General features: G+C 36.2%; 1 protein-coding gene across 3 annotated transcripts in view; it reads left to right on the top strand.

Annotated features, from left to right (window-relative positions):
- The window catches only part of LRRC7 (leucine rich repeat containing 7), a 433465-nt gene that overhangs the window by 275052 nt on the left and 135428 nt on the right, over positions 1-22985 (top strand). For all 3 annotated transcript variants that reach the window (XM_055585502.1, XM_055585503.1, XM_055585504.1), the window contains 3 exons: positions 1737-1811; positions 7894-8038; positions 14050-14122. In XM_055585502.1, coding sequence (XP_055441477.1) covers positions 1737-1811; positions 7894-8038; positions 14050-14122 — 293 coding nt within the window. The remainder of the gene's footprint in view (positions 1-1736; positions 1812-7893; positions 8039-14049; positions 14123-22985) is intronic.

The raw sequence follows: 22985 nt of genomic DNA, 5'->3' as shown, positions 1-22985 counted from the left end.
AGCGTTCTTACCTGGAGAACTCCATGGAGTTCTCCAAAGGAGCTTGGCGGGCTGTCGTCCATGGAGTCACAAAAAGTCGGACACAACTGAGTGACTAACAACAGGTGTGGCTTAATTCTAAGCTTAAATGATGCCATCAGGATCCACCTTTTAATTCAAATAGGCTCTCCTTACCTCGTGCCTGAAGCCCCCAGAACTGTACCCTTCCAGTTTCAAATCCAGCAGACAAGAACAAGAGTCTTTTCCCCAAGTCCCAGTCAGAGACCTCTCCCCTGGTGGTTCAGTGGTAAAGAATCCGCCTGCCAGTTCAGGAGATGTGGATTCAATTCCTGGGTCAGGAAGATCCCCAGGAAAAGGAAATGGCAACCTTCCAGTATTCTTACCTGAAGAATTTCATGGACAGAGCAGCCTGGCGGACTACAGTCCATGGGATAACAAGAGAGTCAGATACAGCTTAGCAACTAAATAAGGATAAAACCTAGTCAGAGAACCATTGCTTCTTATCTGCTCTGAATGGATCCTTGAGCCAAACCCTGTGGGCAGGTGAATATAATGCAGTAATTAGTTTCAGCCATTGTCAATTCCCTGGAGTGGTTTAAAAAAAAAAGGAATCCACTTCAAGGGAAGCAGGTGGCCTTAGAGTGGGAGCAGGGGAGATAATTTCTGGAAAGAAATCAGGAAGAGGTCATCATAAATCAAGAAATGATGCTGGCAGCAATAGTAGTCTACCCTCTGAATAGTCTGCTTCCCAGGAGATAGAATTTAGAGACAGCTTCTAATTTTGGAATTAAAGTATATATTATGCACAGTATGTTACCTCTTGATCATATTCTGTCTCTTGTTTTCTCTGAACTTCTCTACATTATTCTTTTCTCCCATATGATGCCTTGTGATTTTGTTATTTATATACATTTATTTCCCCAATTAGCTCCTCAGCTACTTCAAGTCAGGGACTAGCTTTGAATAACTGTGGATCCTGCAATGTATGTTATGCATAGTAGGCCTCCCCATTATTCAATAAATAATTTTTTGTTGAGTAAATTAAAAGATAAAAAATGAGTGGGTCTTATACTATTATTGTGTGTGTGTGTGTGTGTTCATTCACTTACTTGTGTCAAACTCCTTGCAACCCCATGGACTATAGCCCACCAGGCTCCTCTGTCCATGAAATTTCCAGGCAAGAATACTGGCATGGATTGCCACTTCCTTCTCCAGGGGCTCTTCCTGACTCAGGGTGTCTCCTGCATTGGCAGGCAGATTCTTTACTATTGTACCACTTGGGAAGCTCCTATACTATTATTACATCATGGAGCAGAGGATGTTTGTGTGTATGGTGTTATGCTAAAAACCTACTGTTTACCAAGTACCATGGCAAACTATGAGGATCTGAGGCACAGGGATTAAAAACTGAATATTATTCTGCCCTTCAAAAAATTATACTCTAGTGAAGAAGACAGAGATTGATAAATACTGCAGAGAATAATGTTAAGGGAGAGTAATAGATTTTAACTTTTATTATTCTTGTTCTAATGGTTTACACATCAATTATAGGTTGGCTATCTCAGGGAATACTAGTTTTGCTAGAAGAGATATGTTAAACTTGGAATTTGTTAGAGGATTAACACTGGATTCCCAAATAAAAGTTTCAGATCCAATAAATTACATCTTATACTGTGATAAGAAAAGACTAATTTAGTTTTCTTCTCCTCTCTCTTTTCTCCCTACTTCTCCCCCAGCCTGAAGTTCTGGATCAAATACAAAATTTAAGGGAGTTGTGGATGGATAATAATGCATTGCAAGTGCTACCTGGGGTATGTAAGTTTTTATTATGTCATGTCGTCTAGCATCTACGTTGTATATTAATTGTAACTGATAATGGTTAATATTGCATCTTAAACCTCAGTGTTTTCATTTCAAAGTTAAACATTTGATAATAGTATTCCATCAAGTGTTTTTCACTAGTTTGTTTTTTAATATTGAATGTTATGAGTGTTATGTGTGTTATAGGTGAGTAAAATGAGTATGTAACATATATGAAAGATTTTTCTTATATGCTTAGAAGTACATTTCGTCTCTTTCTGTACTTACTGTTTTTCAAATCTGAACAAATTTATATTGTTATATGAAAAAAATGCTATACATAATACCAAGCCTTAGTTTTACAAAATCAATTTTCTTCTTATAAGTAATTAGATAATGGTTTCTACTCATATTGTTTGAGCTCTTCCACAAGATAAAAATTTCTCTCTCAGTTCAGGTGATTTCCAGTAGATCTATTTGATTTTTTGAAAAACGCAAGGAACATAACTTGTTAAAAATAGGAAGTTAGAGTCAAATTACCTCTCTAACAGAAAATTCAGTAATATCTCCTGAATCGTAGGTGGACTAATCAACTCACTGTGACCATTCATTTTCCATCCAGTGAAAGAATGGCTTTCCATATAACACTGTTTCTTGCCACTCATGACACGTGCCCTCAAGTATAAGAATGTATACACATACACAGGGCTTCCCAAAAGGCTCAATGGTAAAGAATCAGCCTGCAATGCAGGAGACATGGGTTCAGTCCCTGGGTTGGGAAGATCCCCTGGAGGAGGAAATGACAACCCACTCCAATATTCTTGCCTGGGAAATCCCATGGACATGGCAAATCCCATGGACAGAGGAGCCTGATGGGCTACAGTCCATGAGGTCACAAAAGAGTTGGACACAACTTAGCAACTAAACAACACACACAAAAAGCAACTAGAAGGCTCTCAGTGATGAAAGCCACTCTAAACTCTTGCGTGGGGTTAAGTAGCCAGGGCAGTTGGTTGTGGAATAAATTCTTCAGCCACTGAGATTTCAATGTGTGTTCCGAAAGCCAGACTTGATTGTTTGTTTGAATTGACATTAAACATCTTAAAATGATTGCAAAAGCAAGAAGAGGAAGCTATTCTCTTTTGAATAAGCATGGGGCCATATAAAGAAGAAAATCTGACAAAAGATTAGAGAAAATATACTTTCTTCTCTCACCAAAAGAATACATTTCTACTATCCTAACAGATGCAAAACAGAAAAGCATGCGTATTTTCTGTTTATTGATTTATTAAAAACCATATACAAATATACCTCTATGAATTAGAAACCATGCTCATGTCAGAGTTACAAATATAATATATTCAATGACCTTGAGCATATTTGTTTGAGGGGTCTGCATATAACAGAAGAGACATATCTATATTCTACTACACATAGCAGAGACTGATATGTGCCATATTCAAGGTGTATATCGGTTCAGTTCAATTCAGTTGCTTGATCGTGTCCCACTCTCTGCGACCCCATGGACTGCAGCATACCAGGCCTCCCTGTCAATCACCAACTCCCAGAGCCTATTCAAACTCATGTCCAACACATTGGTGGAAATCAGAATGCATGTCTAGTGGGAAAAGTTTATACCTGCAGTGTATTTATTTATTCAATACTACTTACATAGCATTTATCAGGGGCTAGGCAGTATCTAGATATTTTACAAGTGACTCACCAAATTCTCAGAGCAACCCTGTGAAGCAGAATTTATTACCAACTCCATGTTATAGATGAGGAAACTGAGACAGAAAGAGTAAGTAACTGGGCCAAGGTCACACATCAGTAAGTGGTGGACCTGTAATTCAAACCAGCTTCAGAGGCTCATGCTTACTCTGATGCTCCAAATGCTTTTGCTATGGGAATCAGTAGAAGGTCTGAATGAGAATTGGGCTTATCCTACTTTTCACATTCGTTCTGTTCCCAAAATCCAACCTTGCAGATGAATTTCATGGCAGTGGTTTAGTCCCTAAGTCATGTCCAACTCTTGCAATCCCGTGGACTGTAGCCCACTAGGCTCCTCTGTTCATGGGATTCTCCATGCAAGAATACTGGAGTAGGTTGCCATTTCCTTCTCCAGGGGATTTTCCTGACCCAGGAGTCGAACCCGGATCTCCTACATTGCAGGCAGATGATTTACCAACTGAATTATGAGGGAAGCCTGATGAATTGCATAGTCAATGTATTATTTAAATGTAAAGATAGTGATTCAGTTGTCTGTAAAACAGATAGTGCTGTCTAATTTGTCTGTTACAAAGTATTTTTTTCTTATATACTGCCATCTTTAACTGGGTTTCTTGCTTTACTTAGTATACTTGAATTCCATATTTTGTAACACTCCTTATGGGAATATTTATGGGATACTCCTATGCCTCCTGCCCTTAAACAGGTGTAGTTTTTGAATGCCTAAGGCTGGCAAAGAGTTGTTAGACAATTACCTAGAAACATTTGGCCTTGAAAGTCTAAGCTTGAATACAGTCTTCAGCCCATGTCTATCAGTTTCACAGAAGGATTAATTCTAAATATTGAGTCATAAGATACAGGAGAAAAAAGCACATTCCTTTTGTTTTTAGTTCACATACCATAATACATTAAGCTAATATATTTTAAAATACTTTTAGAAGCCTGGATTATCATTTTTCCACTTTACTTTTCACAAATCAGAGAAGCAAATAATAAACAAAAATTTGTTTGCTATCACTCTAATATCAGTCAATAAAAATATAACTGAACAGCAAACTCCAATATCTCCATTTGCTTGTAGTGGCTTCCCCTTTTTAATTTGTTGCTCTATGCTCATCTGTAGATCCCTCTTTGTCTGGATGTTGGAGTAACATTTAATATCCTCAAGAACTCTGAGTCATTGGGCTACAAAGACCTTTATCACTCCAGGCTATTATTGCCTTTATAAGGTGCTTCAAAGTGAGGGTTTAGAAACACTCAAAAATAAACATGGAAGTGTTATTTTGCTTCCAAAAAAAGATGTTTAGAAACTTCACACAAACATATTGAGTTGTGCTACAGATAGCAATTCAGGAAGCTTCAAAGAGAAAAGAAATTTTCTCATGATAAAGGAACAAAAAAAAGAAATCCTCACACACACACACAAACATAAACACGTATATTATTCTTTGTGTGCTCATCAGAAGAGATGAGCTAAGTTAGCATAATAGTTCCTTGGGGTGGACAGCTCTAAGAAGTGTGACAAATATTTTTCCAAGTGACGTATTTCTAGGCATGAGAAGAAACTCAGCCCTCTGGCCTGATTCATGCAGAGCACCCAGTTCCTAGCCTAGCAACTATTCACCTACCCTGACTGTGTTCACACTCTCTGCCTACAAGGGAAGAAGCAGGGCTAGAGATATGAGCTGGGTTAATAAGCGATTTAGAGGTCAGGAATTGCTAATCTAATCAATAGGCTTTATAGTCTATAATCTGATAAAATTGAGTTTGAAATTTTAGCTCCACTCCTTATTAACGGGGCAATGTTGGAATGTTACTTGTGGTGGATCTTGTCATGTGTCATCCTCCTGGAATGAAGAGCTTATTCTATTCCCTCAACCTCTGGGAACACTGCTTGCAACTCTCCACCCTCTTCAGGACTTTCCCCAGCTGAAGAGAACTTTCTCATGTAGGGTTATAACTGTATTCCAGGAGACCACCAATTCAGTGATCAATCAGTGCAAGAGTGTGAAGCTCTGGCCCCTTCACTGCTCCTCAAGACAGCTACAGTACTACTTGAAGAGTCAGCTGAGTAATTCCTCAGAACCATCTCAGCCTACCTTCACCTGCCCAGTCCTTCTTCCTTCCTTCCTTCTTTCTTTCCACTGGTATTAATCCCAAGAATCTCTCTCAAAAATTTCTCTTTGTCTCCATTTCTCAGGGAACCCAGTGTGTGATATTACTTAACCTCTAAGCTTTAGTGTGTGTTAAAGTGCAGATTCCAATCCAGTGGGTCTGGAGTGGATCTCGATTCCACATTTCTGACAAGCTCCCAGGTGGTACTGATATGGCTGCTGTGTAAAACACATTCTGAGCAATAAGAACATAAAGTATTGCATCAAGTAATATGTATAAGGTACTTAGCACAGTGCCAAGTATGTGCTTGTGCAATTAATTTGTTGACGTAGTGTTTATTTGCTTATACTCTGTCAAATAAGTAGAGACAGTATAGCAAAGTGTTATAGGTAGACAAACAAGCAGGTGAACCATTGAACACAGATATGTGTGTGACATTTATTTGCAAAACATGCCCTTATAGAAAAGGAAAATGAAGAATTTGGTCTTGCTCTAAGTCCCATAATTCATGTCCAAGCTAAATAACCATTGTTTATCCCTTGCCCACCATAAGATCTGATTCCACCCCTGTCCTCAGAAATCAGTTATTAATCCAGTCATTCCACTTCTAAATTTTTCTTGAGCCATCCCCACTTCATCCTCACTTCTGCTGCCTTAACTCAGGTCCTTTTCATCTCATTAGCTACACAGCTTCCAGATCCTTCTGATCCTTTCAGTTCTCCTCTAACTCTAGTCATGAATCTTCCCTTCACATTTCCCTGAGATTATTATTTCAAAATACATATCTAATAATGTTATTCACCATCTTAAAAGCCTTGAATAGCTCTCCTTGCCAATAAGATAGAGTTCAAATAACCCTCACATGAAAGGTAAGGCTTTTTAACAGATGACTTCTTCCAATGCTTAACTTCACCACTATATTCAGTAACTTTGAATTTCCCACTCTTCCTCAAACATACTCCCTTTTTCACGCTTCTCTGCGCTATTCTCTCTTCCAGGTACAAATTCTCTTTTTCTGGACAAGCAGTGCCTTCCAGCCAATTTGTGGCCTTGTGCCTCTATGGCATTCTCTACAGGCTTTTTTTATTGCACATATCATAGGGTTTTATAATTATTTGTTTATTGGGCAGTTTCCTTCATTGTATGAGCACCTTAAAGAGAAAGACTGTCTGTATAGTGACAAGTGTCTCCCCATACTTAGCTAAGATATTCATGATTGTTCTCCAGTATATAATACAAGCTCTGGTATGTAGTAGATCCTCAAAAAGGACTGTTGAATGAACAAAATATTGATTCTGCTTAGTAGGGTAAACTTCAAATCGTGATTTAATACCTTTCTCATGCATTTGAAATTATAAGCATCATTATGTCAGCATATGTTGTTTGGGTGACAACTTTCTCTCCCATTCTTCCTTCCTTTTTTTTCTATATTCATTTAAGTCTTTGGCAACTTTGAGATTGTTGTTGTTATCTTTTAACATATCTATGTTGCAAGATATATTCCCATATCATAAAATTCATCTATTTGAAGTATACAGTTCAATGGTTTTTAGAATACTCACATAATTGAACAAACATCACCACAATCTAATTTTAGAACATTTTCATTACCATTGAAAGAAACCCTGAAAGCCATTAGCAATTATTTCCTTCCCCCTGACCTCCCAGCCTCTAGCAACCCTAGTCTACTTTCTGATTCCATAGATTTATCTATTCTGGACAATTCATATAAGTACAATCTTACAATAGGTGATCTTTTGTGACTGGAATCTTTTGCTGCATTTGTTTCAAGGTGCATCCGTTTTGTAGCATGCATTGGTACTTTATTGCTTTTTATTGCCAAATAATATTCCAGCTTATTGATTTATCACATTGTGTTTATCTATTCATCAGTTTATGGACATTTGGGTTGTTTCCATGTTTTGAATGTTTTGAATAACACTGCTTTGGATATTTGTGTTTCTGTGTGGACAAATGTTTCATTCTTAAGCATGTACCTAGGGATTAATAGGTCATATGGAAATTCTGTTTAACATTTTGAGGAATGGCCAAACTGTTTTCTGAAGTGGCTGCATAATTTTACATTCCTACTAGAAATGTATGAGGGTTACAGTTTCTCCACATTCTCACCAATACTTATTATTGTTGCACTTGCTTTTGAAATTAATTTTACAGTGTTGTAGTTTTTACAACTTTAAAGTATTTCCTGAAAGTTTCTCACTAACCCTGAGTTTACTCAATGTCATCAAGTCTATAGGGAAGTTAAAGATGTTGGTATACCTGGATATGTCAAAAAACAGAATAGAAACTGTTGACATGGACATTTCTGGATGTGAAGCCCTGGAGGACCTCTTACTGTCATCCAATATGTTGCAACAGTTGCCTGACTCTATAGGTGAGAACATAATATTTTGTTATCAATGTTTATGTCAAATATACTGTTTTCATTTTTAGCAGTATAGTTTGTTTGCAGATGTAGGGAATATACTGTTAGCCTGATATTAATAAATTAGCATAATCATTATCCAATATTAAAAATTATTTTACCAATATTTTAGAATGAAATGGTAACTCTAGCTGTCAAAATACTCTATTAAAATGATCTTACTAAACTGACATACTTTAAATAATTTTAGATCTACTAAGTTTTAAAGTGTTATTAAAAGGAGTATTTATCTTACATTTAAGTACTTGGATGACTATGTATGTCTTCTTTTGTCACTATAGAATCACCAGTAGCATGGGCTTTCTTGGTGGCTCAGATGGTAAAGAATCTGCCTGCAATGCAGGAGAGCCTAGTTCGATCCCTAGGTTGCCAAGATCCCTTGGTGAAGGGAATGGCTACCCACTCCAGTATTCTTGCCTAGAGAATCCCCTGGACAGAGGAGGCTGGCAGGATACAGTCCATAGGGTCCTAAAGAGTCAGATATGACTGAGCAACTAACACTTTCTATCCACAGTGTTGCTCTATTCTACTTTAATTTTATTGTAACCTTGTTCTAATTTAAGAATAACATGATAAATATATAAAATATCTTCATAGTTCTATTATTTAAAAATGACATCTCATCTTTTGCATGCTGTTAAGAGTCATAAGAGCAGAAATTTGTGTGTTAATATATATTAACTACTCAACCCTTTTTTTGTCATAAATTTTTATCTGAGTACACAATGAAAGAGTCTAAATAATGAGTAAACTTTTGTATAAATTATCTTACTCTTATTATTTATGAGAGGACACAGATGGGAGAGGAATCATCAAACTACTTAATTTTGGAATATAGTTTTTAACACTCCTTGAATTAGATTATCATATGTTCTGGAATGTATTAATGCTTCTGAAAATTGAATCACAAGCCAAAATTTTTCTCCAATTTTTGTTGCTTCCATTTTCACTATTCTTTTAGGTTAATAAATAATACTACTTTTAACAGAACAGATTAGTTTTTCTTTCTTTGTAGATTTGATGATGTTTTTATTTATATAGTTATATATTTTTGTAACAGTGTTTTTTCAGCTTACTTCTCTGTAAGACTTATCTTAAGCTTAATTAAACACTTCCACATTTCCAGGCTCTTTCTGTGAATATTCTGACCCCATAAGTATGTAATAAGCCCTCTGTTCTGCATTCTTATTAATTATCTTAGATGAAACTTAGGATCAGATAAGCTTAGACAGTACTATTTTATGTTGTAGAAAGTAAGGAAATATAATGGTATAAAAGAGCATCCTCTGATGAAGATTGCTAGAGATGATCATCTGGTCAAGATAGCCATCTGGTCAAAATATATTTCTTACTCTCCTTACTCAAAAACCACTCCGTATCTTCAAAAGCATAATGAGAATAAAAAAGTTATTTATATTAGAAGAACATAATTTTATTCATTACTTTCTTCTCCATACAAAGAATTATGGGTGGCATATGGTAAGTATTCCTTAAGTATTGAGTCAATAACATAATTTTAGCTTTCCTTAAAGAGAATGAGCATATACCTGGAACTGAGATATAATGGAAACACTTTAATCCCTACAGACATGATGGGATCCAGACCACAAATAGAAGTGGTAGCCATAAATTCTGATCCTGAGTGGTTTAAAAAAAAAAAACAAAAAACAAAAAACCCTTAAGCATAACAGGAGAATACGAATTTACAGGGATTGAGAAGGAAAAGCTTTTCTGCTAAGAGAGACTGAAGAACCTACAGCTAGGGTGAAAGGAGAGATCAGATACAGATTCAATACTGAAAATTACAGCACATTACCAGCTGCTTTGGACTGAATTTGCAATATCCAGGTTGAATGAGAGCACCAAGTTGCTAATTTAAGACTTGGTTCTAAATCCCAGAAACTTGAGGGTCAGGTGGAAGTAACCAGTGTCAGACATGGAGGAGTGAACATAGGTAAGAAAATATTCACTGACACAAATGGGCATGAAAACAAATACTTTAAAGGAAAACTAATGTTAAAACAACTCTAACAATAGAAATTTTACCCCAAGGGAAACCAAGGTTATCAAGCAAGCTAAAAAATTATTTTAAGTGTGTGTAGATTCTCAAATAAATGAAAGGAAGAACAATATTTATAAAAATAATAACTTACAAAACAAGAGTGATGACTAAGAGCAGGTGGTTATAAAAAAAAAAAGAACCAATTAGAAATTCTGAAAATGAAAAGGTCACATAGTGAAATAAAAGATGATGTAACTATTTGTTTAAAATATCCTCTGTTAAGAAAGTGGACTAGGGAGTTATCCTTCCAGTCTGGGGAAAATAGCCTGTACAGATGATAGAAAATACCAGATTAGATGCTTGGCTGGCATTAAGCAGACCAGCACAGGCAAGTTGTATTATGTATTTAATATCTTCATTTAGAATCTGTGCATGCATGTGTGCTAAGTCACTTCAGTCATGTCCGACTCTTTGCGATCCCTTGGACTGTAGCCCACCACGTTCCTCTGTCCATGGGATACTCCAGGCAAGAATACTGGAGTGGGTTACCATGCCTTCTTCCAGGGGATCTTCCCAACCCAGGGATCAAACCCACATCTCTCTGTCTCCTGCTTTGGCAAATGGGTTCTTTACCACTAGTGCCATCTGGAAAGCTGAGCAATCCTCAAATTAAGAAGGTAACTTTGTCAGTAGTTTCCTGCTAGAACTATCTTTGGACCCTATTGACCTTTTAGGGAAAATTACATTTATTCATCTGCAGAGTTGCCAGAGTACCTGATTGTATATGTAGAAAGGCTGGCTTTCCTTGAAAAATTTCCTTCTTGGTCAAGAGAAATACCTGGGAACTCTGTTCAAAGGTCCTAAAATAACTTATTGATTCTGATTGGATGGTATATTACACCTTGTCTTCTCTATTTGAACCTGAGTTGTCTATTGGACTACCAACATTTAAATGAATAAAAGACAAGAAACGTCATAGTATTATTAATAATAAAAGGAAATAGGAACTAAAAATCTTTAGTTCCTTTACACCTATTTTAGCTGTGGGGTATTTGAATGGAGTTATATATTCAATAAACAACCCTGTATGCTGAGTCTCTTTCAGTGTGCTAGTTCCAGGGAAAATGAAGAGGACTTTATGTTTTCTAGGCAGAGCTTTAATAATCAGCTTCTTTGGACAGCAGAGAAACTCAATAAAGGAGAATATATATATATTTACTTTCCAAAATAATTTATCTTATTTACTTAGAGGTTAAAGACACAGGTTTTGCAGTCAAGCTGCATGAATTCAGAGTCCAGCTTTTCTACCTTACTAGCTGTGTGACCTTATGCGAGCTACTTAATCTCTCTGTGCCCCAGTTTTATCATCTTTTAAATGGGAAAGTAATAGTACCTGCATCAGGGAATTATTTTGAGAAATAATTAATTAATATATGTATAATTGCTTAGAACAGAACTTAGTATACAGTGAATGTTCAATGTTAGGTACTATGATAGTATAATAATTATTATAATCTTAGATTTGAGTACATAGCAATTTGACTTTCAAAAATTCTAATTATAGTGTAAATGTCATATAAATATTAGCTATTTGATAACAAATTATATTAATGTTTATTATACTGCTGCTTATTTATATGAAAGTAGCCAGAATCATAGTAAAAAAACCTCCTTTTCCTTTCTCTTCAGTATATCTGAATTGGGAATATAAGATAAAGATGTGGAGAATTGAGGAAGAAATAATATAAAATACCTTTGGTTCCTGAGGGTAGAAGATAGTCCAAACAGATATATCAATAGCTAGGCAGTAAAGGAATTATCTGTCAGAGGAAGTCATGAGTAACAGAGCTGAGGTTGATGGCCTATTTCTATTCCAAGAACAACCAGATTACTACAGAAGTTCTGGAATCTATCCAGAGAGCACACCCTTGAATGGAATGTGTGAATGACAAAGTAGCCAAACCACAAATGAATGATGGTCCCTTTAGCTCACAAAAGTGGAACAAAGGAGGGAGCCCTAACTTGCTTTAGCATTTAAAGTTGTAGAAAGAAAATGAAGTCGCTCAGTCGCGTCTGACTCTTTGCAACCCCATGGACTGTAGCCTACTAGGCTCCTCCGTCCATGGGATTTTCCAGGCAAGAGTACTGGAGCGGGTTGCCAAAAATTGTAGAAACTTCTGTCAAAGATCCATTATTTCAAAAAAAAATCTGTTGCATCCATCTTTTGACCTTAATTCCTATCCTGCCTCAAGATTTTCACACCACTACTTCAGACCTGGGGACTGTGATTCTCTTAAAGACTGTTTGGCAACCTGGCTTCAAGATGTTTGCACAGCCCTCTGTAACCCAACACAAAACTTCTTGTAACCCAGCCATGTGATGTGGAAACCGTTAGCCCTCCTCTGGCTCCACCTGTGGGCAGGGACAGTAGCTTGATCACAATTACAGCTCATTAAGAATTTAGTTGTAATTCATGGTCCTGTGTTTCCTTTACACAATTGATGGGCAAGCTCAAGAGTTCTTTTATATTTCCAAGGTTGATGGTTTTTTACATATACAGTAGAGAAGCTAAAGTGATTCAGTCATCCTTTGCACATAGATGAATAGGCAGTGGGTGTTCAAATTTCAGAGATAAATTACCCCAGTGAGAATTGTCCTCTTTCCCAGGTGCCACTGTTCAGCCGTGTATCATAAGGGCACAAGCTGATGTATTAATCTCCAAATATTGTAGGTATTTTCTCACAGCAGTCTGATAGTGATGACACTTCTCTGCACTAGAGATTCTGCGTGCTTTGATAGACTATGTAATTGAGCATACTGAAACTTCAAATGCAGCAACAGCTTTATTTCGACTTCTTGTCACTTATTTTTGCCTTTAAGCTATGCTCAAAATACTTGAGGTGGGTAGGTATGAGCTGTAACAGCATTTCTCAGAGCATGTTTGTGAAACACCACTGTACAAGATACTCTGCACACACACAGAAGTTCCACAATAACTTTAGAGTCACCCTGCTACATTAGTATATTAAAAGCTCCTTAACATTTTTCATTAAAGAAATCTGGTTGATTTTGTTTAATTTAGCATTTCCCAAACACATTTGACCATGGAACCTTCTATATCTGTCAGAACAAGTTCTCTGCAAAACATATGTAAAACCAAAATCAGCCACTGTTAATGCTTTGTCTTGGATTTTGGCTATTTAGGCCATACTGATACTCTGGGTTCCGTTATGGCTGGGTAAAGGAAGCTGTTCTTCTATTACTCTGCAGTTTTTGCTCATTAATACCCTGAGAATATAAGTAGATAAAGCAGGAAGTTTATGAAGGGCATAAATTAGAGAAATATGAATAGTTGGAATGTCAATTATTAGCCAGTTCTACTTGATATATTAAAAATTGAGGGTTTTTGTGTTTACTACTGATCCCAGTCAAGGATTTATGATAACTGAAAGAGTATGAAGTTATATGTTGTTATTTTTCCAAGTCCATATTTTAACCACTACACTGCAGTACTTCAGTACCCATTCGTTGATTATTAGGTTTAATTCAGATTTGTTTTCAATTTGTATCACAACAGGAATGTTAGTTATTAGTGATTATGAGTTAATTAAATATTGAATCACAGCTGGCTTGAAAAATTTCATCTCGTCCATTTGCTCTATAACAGAAAAGGAAAATGTGGTAGTAGTACCACCGATTCCGGTTTCTATGCAGCCCTGTGTTTTCTTTATTGTCTCCATCATTGTACTTGAACTCCCACTGATGTAAGTGAAGTTTTTGCAACTGGAAGGTCAGAACTAGACGTGCGAATATGTTTGTGGGTTGATATAAGCAGAGTGCAGCCAATTATCATGACAAACATTCATCACAATTATATTGTGATGTATATTGTATTTTATATATTGTATTTTCTGTCAGTAATCTGTTCTTGTGTATTAATACATCTTCTCTGTTTTAGGGTTGTTGAAAAAACTAACTACTCTAAAAGTAGATGACAATCAACTTACGATACTACCCAATACAATTGGAAAGTAAGTACCAAAGTTTCATACCAGTCTGCTTCTCTAAAGCCAGAGACAAAAGAATATATTGAGTTTTCTACTTTAACACATTTTCCACTGGAGATCTCAACAATTTTGTTCATATTTAAACTCGTTTTAGACCACATTTTATTTACTTATATATTTGTGTATATCAATTTAGTTTTATATGTGAACATTACATTGACACCCAACTATATAATATGATAAAAAATACTTGACCATTGCCCTTTCACAAGCAAAGTGATTACCCAGACCTTCAATTATATCATTGCCTGTAATTTTCCAGATACTACTAATTTGGATGCTTTTGACTGAGTAGCAGCTCTAACTTCACTTGAATGTCTTACAAAATGAAATCAATTTTTAAAAGATCTGCATTATGTATATGTTACCATTACACTGTTAGTAAAATTTGATATTTATAGAAACTTAATGTATTTTTCGGAGAAGGCAATGGCACCCCACTCCAGTACTCTTGCCTGGAAAATCCCATGGACGGAGGACCCTGGTAGGCCACAGTCCATGGGGTCGCTAAGAGTTGGACACGACTGAGCGACTTCACTTTCAGTTTTCACTTTCACTTTTCACTTTCCTGCATTGGAGAAGGAAATAGCAACCCACTCCAGTGTTCTTGCCTGGAGAATCCCAGGGACGGGGGAGCCTGGTGGGCTGCCCTCTATAGGGTCGCACAGAGTCGAACACAACTGAAGCAACAGCAGCAGCAGCAGCAGCAGCAATGTATTTTTATTTTTTTAAACCTAAAAAAGTTTTTATTGAGATATAATTGACATCATACAATGCACCCATTTAAAGCATATGATTCAATGGTTTTTAGACATATTCACAGATATATGCAACCATCACCATTTAGAACATTTTCATCTCAAAAAGAAACCCATATCTTTAAGCTGTCACCTCCCTAGCCATCCATTCCCAGCCTCCCAGTTCTATGCTGCTGCTGCTGCTAAGTCGCATCAGTCGTGTCCGACTCTGTGCGACCCCACAGACGGAGGCCCACCAAGCTCCTCTGTCCCTGGGATTCTCCAGGCAAGAATACTGAAGTGGGTTGCCATTTCCTTCTCCATTAACGTATTTTTAGACTTAAGGAAATAAACATGTTTTAGCTTGCATAAAAAGCTTCAAGGTAAAAGATCATTGTTGCCTTTTAAGAAAAAAATATATTCCATTTATCTGAAAGTGATTTATTTCTAATTTTATGTTGTCATTAATGTTTGATTTACAGTTCTTGAAGAAATGTATGTATGCTATTATCAATGTTTCATTGGAATTATTTTGTTTACAACAAAAGTGAGAAATCCATAAGCTATCTTCATTTTAAAATTATGTAAGGCAATTTTATAGGAATCTTGTCCCACATTTCATGTAAAAAATTATATAAATCCACATTTTAACAGATTTGGGTATACTTGGGGTGGGGAGAAAGCTTTTTTAAAAAAAAACAGTTTTATTAGACATGATTGGTGTACAATAAATTGCATATATTTAAAGTCTACAATTTGATATTTTGATATTCATATAAAGCCATGAATGGAAATGTTAGGGAAATAGACTATACTATATTTTATTGCAATAAAAGGAGAATAAAAAAAGCAGTAGGAAACCTATGAGAAATCTCTACCTTCTGCTCAGGTTTGCTGTGAACCTAAAACGGCTATAAAATTAAAGCCTATTTTTAAAAAAGGAAGAATGCCTGACAAACTGTGGTTAGTCAGACTTGGGTATTTGGTAGACATTTTCTCAAAAATGAACAAAGTGAGCTTTGTTACTTCAAGGACAACAACTGACAGTATTTGTTGCCAACAGTGAAATTTGAGCTATCAAGCAAAAGTTGGAATTTTGAAAAATTTGTATCTGCCACTGTAAGTTTGATGGCTTCAATACATTTAAAGGCTTTCTGATATCGCTGGTGTGATAATGAATGTGATTTATTGAGGTTGTCTGTGAAATGAAATGCATCAACATTTGGAAAATCTGTTTAATTCTGTAGAGCAACATTTTCCATGACCACTGCATGAGCTACAAACTCACACATGAAAACCAGACTCATTCAAAGTGCAAAAGGATTAGTTGATGTTAATGTATTGGTATGAAGAGTAAGGAAAGTTCACTGATGTATTTTAGATTCCATATTGCAATTACTGTATCCCCTAAAAAACCACCACTTGTTGAGTTTTCGTATAGTATCAAAGAATAGTCACAATTATTCAAAAAGACTGTGAAAATACTCCTCCCTCCCTTTTCCAACTACATATCTATGTGAGATTGGAATATATATATATATATATATATATATGTATATATATATATAACTTAATCAGAATAATATACAACAGCATATTGAATACAAAAGCAGATATGAGAATCCAGTTACCTTCTATTAATCTAAACATTGGAGAGATTTGAAAAAATAAAGCAATGTCACTCTTCTCACTAAATGTTTCTGTTTTGGAAACATAGATACTTTTATAAAAATATGTCACCTACATTAACATGTCATGGATTTATTATTGTTATTTAAGGCTGAATAATAAATAATTATTTTTAAATGCCTTTTTAAATTTATAATATAATAGATACCAATAGATATAACCCATATAAACAAAAGTACTTTAGGGTTATCAATGACTGTTAAGAGTGTAAAATGGTCCTAAAATGAAAAATTTTGAAAATTTCAGTTCTGCAATACATTTTTTGGTTGGTAAAATTATGACAGCCATTTTCTCACTTACATTCTCACTTCAGTGGAGCACTTGTGCAAAACGTAAGCCAAATCTAAACTTTTATAGTACACCTTGATAAACAATCTTCATTAAGTAAAAATGATAATGATACAGTGGCTTTGCTTTCCTTAGGGAATTCAGAACTGATAGATCAGAGGTTTAGCTCAAGACTAGAGATAAATACTATTTAATGTCACCCCAGGTCACATGCAGAAAGTATTTTGTAAGTGGTGGAATAGTTATTGTTGTTGTTCAGTCGCTCAGTTGTGTCTGACTCTGCAACCTATGGACTGCATCACACCAGTCTTCCCTGTCCTTCACTATCTCCAGGAGTTTGCTCAAACTCATGTCCATTGAGGCAGTGAGGCCATCCAACCATCTCATCTTCTGTCATCCCCTTCTCCTCCTGCCTTCAATCTTTCCCAGCATCAGGGTCTTTTCCAATGAGTCAGCCTCAGGTGTCCATCACCCCTTTGCATCAGGTGGCCAAAGGGTTAGAGTTTCAATTTCAGAGTTTCAGAGTCTTATTTTATTATGAGACATTCTATCTAGAACTCTGCTCACCAAAATATTAAGATCAGCTGCAGTGAGCAAAAATATTCTCATTCTGCATATAGAATGTTTCATAGATTAAACTTACCTTGGTGATTTTTAATAGTCCAACTGTAAAAATTGCTGAAAGAATTCAGCTGTCTTCACAGCTAAAATAGATTCCATGACTTTTGTGCCAAATGACTTGTAAAATTGGTTATTTTTGTTGTCAAATCTTAAGTTGTGCCTAGGAGTTCCAGCCATTCTAAGAACTGAATGTGCAATGAAAATAGTAATAAACAACTTTTTGTTTGTGTTCACATTGTGCCAGCTACCATGTTTGGTGTTTTATATGTATTCTTATGTAAAGACCCCATCAACACTATTCAATGTGTATCATTTTCTCCCCATTAACAGATGCAGAAACAAAGGCTGAGAGAAGTTATCAGATCTCAAAGCTAAACTGTTAATTGATCTATGATGCTTCTTAATATATGAAATAGTTGAGTCACAATTTTGCAATATTTGGTTATTTAAGAGCTCCAGTGCTCTAAGGGCAAAGGATCTTCCACAGGAAGAGAAACTACACTAAGCCTTCTCTCTGTTAGCTTCGTAGTTTTGGAGAAAAACAATGAAAGCTCAAAAATTTGAATGGATATTTTAAGAAGTCATTCCATCATAGCATATGGTCAAAGGGAAAGACTGGAATCAGAAAATTTGATAACTATGCAAAGCTGGATAAATCACTTCTTTCCTGTGGGCCTCTGAGTGCTGAGGGATAATGCAAGGAGCACTGGCTTTAGAGTTCAACAGCATGGGTGTGATTCCTCATTATGCCACTTAACTATGTGAACTTGGACAAGTATTTAAATTCTCAGTGGCTTAGTTTCTTCATTTGTAGTTTCCGCCTATGTCTAAAATTCTAATTCTTTGATCTAGATGTTTAGTTTATATAACATTAATACCCTAGATGGTAAATTCCAGTAGTCCACTTACTAGACTGCTATAATGACAAGAAAATAAGCATTCTATGTACCTGAATGCTAAAAACTGTGCTTCCCTCTATTCTCTAATCACAGAAAGATACACAGAGAACTAGAAATGTATGTCACTTTGGGAGGAGAACTTGGGGGCTGGGCAATAGAGTAAACAGGAGATTTCCTTTTATTGAATCCCCAGTGTACTTCTTAAGATGTAAAGTTATTCCAGTTAAAAACTTAGAGTGTTAAACTCAGAGAGCATACACACACACACACACACACACACACACACACACATACTTCATTTGATAAAACCCAAATTCCTTCACACTAATATTCAATTCTTCCCATAGTCTAGTGTAGACTGGTGATTCTCAATATGTGGTCCCTGATCAACATCATCAACTCCAACGGGGAACTTGTTCAGTTCAGTTCAGTTCAGTCATGTCTGACTCTTTGAGACCCCATAAATCGCAGCACACCAGGCCTGCCTGTCCATCACCAACTCCCGGAGTTCACTCAGACTCACGTCCATCGAGTCAGTGATGCCATCCTGCCATCTCATCCTCTGTCGTCCCCTTCTCCTCCTGCCCCCAATCCCTCCCAGCATCAGAGTCTTTTCCAATGAGTCAACTCTTCGCATGAGGTGGCCAAAGTACTAGAGTTTCAGCTTTAGCATCATTCCTTCCAAAGAAATCCCAGGTCTGATCTCCTTCAGAATGGACTGGTTGGATCTCCTTGCAGTCCAAGGGACTCTCAAGAATCTTCTCCAACACCACAGTTCAAAAGCATCAATTCTTTGGCGCTCAGCTTTCTTCACAGTCCAACTTTCACATCCATACATGACCACAGGAAAAACCATAGCCTTGACTAGACAAACCTTTGTTGGCAAAGTAATGTCTCTGCTTTTGAATACGCTATCTAGGTTGGTCATAACTTTCCTTCCAAGGAGTAAGTGTCTTTTAATTTCATGGCTGCAGTCACCATCTGCAGTGATTTTGGAGCCCAAAAAAATAAAGTCTGACACTATTTCCACTGTTTCCCCATCTATTTCCCATGAAGTGAAGGGACCAGATGCCATGATCTTCGTTTTCTGAATGTTGAGCTTTAAGCCAACTTTTTCCACTCTCCACTTTCACTTTCATCAAGAGGCTTTTTAGTTCCTCTTCACTTTCTGCCATAAGGGTGATGTCATCTGCATATCTGAGGTTATTTATATTTCTCCCGGTAATCTTGATTCCAGTTTGTGCTTTATCCAGCCCAGCGTTTCTCATGATGTACTGTGCATATAAGTTAAATAAGCATGGTGACAATATACAGCCTTGACATACTCCTTTTCCTATTTGGAAACAGTCTGTTGTTCCATGTCCAGTTCTAACTGTTGCTTCCTGACCTGCATACAGATTTCTCAAGAGGCAGGTCAGGTGGTCTGGTATTCCCATCTCTTTCAGAATTTTCCACAGTTTATTGTGATCCACACAGTCAAAGGCTTTGGCATAGTCAATAAAGCAGAAATAGATGTTTTTCTGGAACTCTCTTGCTTTGTCCATGATCCAGGTGATGTTGGAAATTTGATCTCTGGTTCCTCTGCCTTTTCTAAAACCAGCTTGAACATCAGGAAGTTCACGGTTCACGTATTGCTGAAGCCAAGCTTGGAGAATTTTGAGCATTACTTTACTAGCATGTGAGATGAGTGCAATTGTGCGGTAGTTTGAGCATTCTTTGGCATTGCCTTTCTTTGGGATTGGAATGAAAACTGACCTTTTCCAGTCCTGTGGCCACTGCCAAGTTTTCCAAATTTGCTGGCACATTGAGTGCAGCACTTTCACAGCATCATCTTTCAGGATTTGAAATAGCTCAACTAGAATTCCATCACCTGCACTAGCTTTGTTCGTAGTAATGCTTTCTAAGGCCCACTTGAGTTCGCATTCCAGGACGTCTGGCTCTAGTGAGTGATCACACCATCGTGATTATCTGGGTCATGAAGATCTTTTTTGTACAATTCTTCTGTTAATTCTTGCCACCTCTTCTTAATATCTTCTGCTTCTGTTAGGTCCATACCATTTCTGTCCTTTATCGAGCCCATCTTTGCATGAAATGTTCGCTTGGTATCTCTGATTTTCTTGAAGAGATCTCTAGTCTTTCCCATTCTGTTGTTTTCCTCTATTTCTTTGCATTGATCACTGAGGAAGGCTTTCTTATCTCTTTTTGCTATTCTTTGGAACTCTGCATTCAGATAGGTTTTGATATTATAATATCAAATTAATTTGATATCAAATTACAATATAATATTATAATATCAAATTAATTTGATATTATATATAATATAATAATATATTTATAATATCAAATTAATTATAATTATATAATTATATAAATCACATAATTTTATATAATTTTATAATATTTTATATTGTATCAAATTATAATATAATAATATTATAATATCAAATTATATATCAAATTTTATAGTTATATAAAATTATATTATTTTATATTATATCAAATTATAATATATTATAATATCAAATTAATTTGATATTATATATAATATAATAATATTATATTATATATAATGTAATAATATCAAATTAATTATTATTTTATAATTATAATATATCAAATTAATTTAATATCAAATTATAAATTTGATATTATAATTGAAAAGTTAAATGATGATACAAAAGATAAATAAGAAACCAACATAAGAAATGGAAAAATATCACATTAGTGTTGTCTAACTTGTGTAAAGAGTTGGACACGCTCAGTCATGTCCAGCTCTTTGTGACACCATGGACTGTAGTCCATGTAATTCTCCAGCCCAGAATACTGGAGTGGGTAGCCTTTCCCTTCTCCAGGGGATCTTCCCAACCCAGGGATCAAACCCAGGTCTCCTGCATTGCAGGCAGATTCTTTACCAGCTGAGCCACCAGGGAAACCAGGGGAACTTGTTAGAAGTGCAAATTCTCAATCTCAGATCTATTGAATCAGAAACTCTGATCATCAGACCAGCAATCTGTGTGTTAACAAGATGTTCCAGGGTTTCTGATGCATGCTAAAGTTTAAGAACCAATATCTAGATTCAGCTTCTTAAACAGCTATCAGATAACTGTCTTCTCAAACCCTATTCCATTGTGATGCTGGTTTAAAACAAAGCTCCCTTAAACAAGCTTGCATAATGGTTGGCTGCTTTGGCTCTGGAGCCAGACCTTTTGGGTCCAAAATCTGGCTTTTCAAAGTACTATTGGGTTTATAACCTTAGATTCCTCCTCAGTAAAATGGAAATCATAATAATGCCTACCTCATGAGAATGTTGTGAGAATTAAATGGGAAGTACTCACATTTATTTAACTTATGTTAAAAAATGCTTCTTAAAAATAAAATCTAATAAGGTAAAGCGTTATTGACAAATCAAATTGGGGGTATTTGGATTCAAAAAATACGTTTACTTGTTTTGCTACTTAATTCTTCTCCTTCTGCCCACCCAGACCACTGCAGCTTCCTCTAAATTCAAAGCTCAGTATACCTACTAAATGAACCAGTATTTTCTAAACTTAATTCCTCCAAATAGTCATTACTTGAGATTTTAATAGGTATGACATAAAAATAAGCTTCATGGACAAATAAGTTTAGGGAACTCTTTACACAAGTTAGAGAACACTAATGTAATATTTTCCCATTTCTTATGTTGGTCTCTTATTTATCTTTTGTATCATCATTTAACTTTTCAATTATAATATCAAATTTATAATTTGATATTATAATATGAAATATAATTTTCCAATATAATATGCCTTCCCAACTAGAATATGCGTTCCTTAATGGTTGATAACATGTCTTGAATATGTTTAATCCCTTCATGGGGAAATATTTGCAAACCTTGGAAGTAGACTGGCTTCTCCATTCATTAACTAATTGAACTTGGGCATGTCAAATCACATCTCAGAGCTGCAGTTTTCTCATCTGTAAAAGGGAAGTAATAATACATCTTAGAGGTTATTGTCAGACTTAATGTTAGATCAGAGATCAGATCAGATCAGTCACTCAGTCGTGTCCGACTCTTTGCGACCCCATGAATCACAGCACGCCAGGCCTCCCTGTCCATCACCAACTCCCGGAGTTCACTCAGACTCACGTCCATCGAGTCAGTGATGCCATCCAGCCATCTCATCCTCTGTCATCCCCTTCTTCTTCTGCCCCCAATCCCTCCCAGCATCAGTCTTTTCCAATGAGTCAACTCTTCACATGAGGTGGCCAAAGTACTGGAGTTTCAGCTTTAGCATCATTCCTTCCAAAGAAATCCCAGGGCTGATCTCCTTCAGAATGGACTGGTTGGATCTCCTTGCAGTCCAAGGGACTCTCAAGAGTCTTCTCCAACACCACAGTTCAAAAGCATCAATTCCTCGGCGCTCAGCCTTCTTAACAGTCCAACTCTCACATCCATACATGACCATAGGAAAAACCATAGCCTTGACTAGACAAACCTTTGTTGGCAAAGTAATGTTTCTGCTTTTGAATATGCTATCTAGGTTGGTCATAACTTTCCTTCCAAGGAGTAAGCGTCTTAGAATTTCATGGCTGCAGTCACCATCTGCAGTG

This window comes from Bubalus kerabau, chromosome 6 (genome assembly GCF_029407905.1).
Source record: "Bubalus kerabau isolate K-KA32 ecotype Philippines breed swamp buffalo chromosome 6, PCC_UOA_SB_1v2, whole genome shotgun sequence".
NCBI lineage: Eukaryota > Metazoa > Chordata > Mammalia > Artiodactyla > Bovidae > Bubalus > Bubalus kerabau.
Note: the sequence above shows the minus strand (reverse complement) of the source record. Positions and strands in the feature narration are given on the sequence as shown.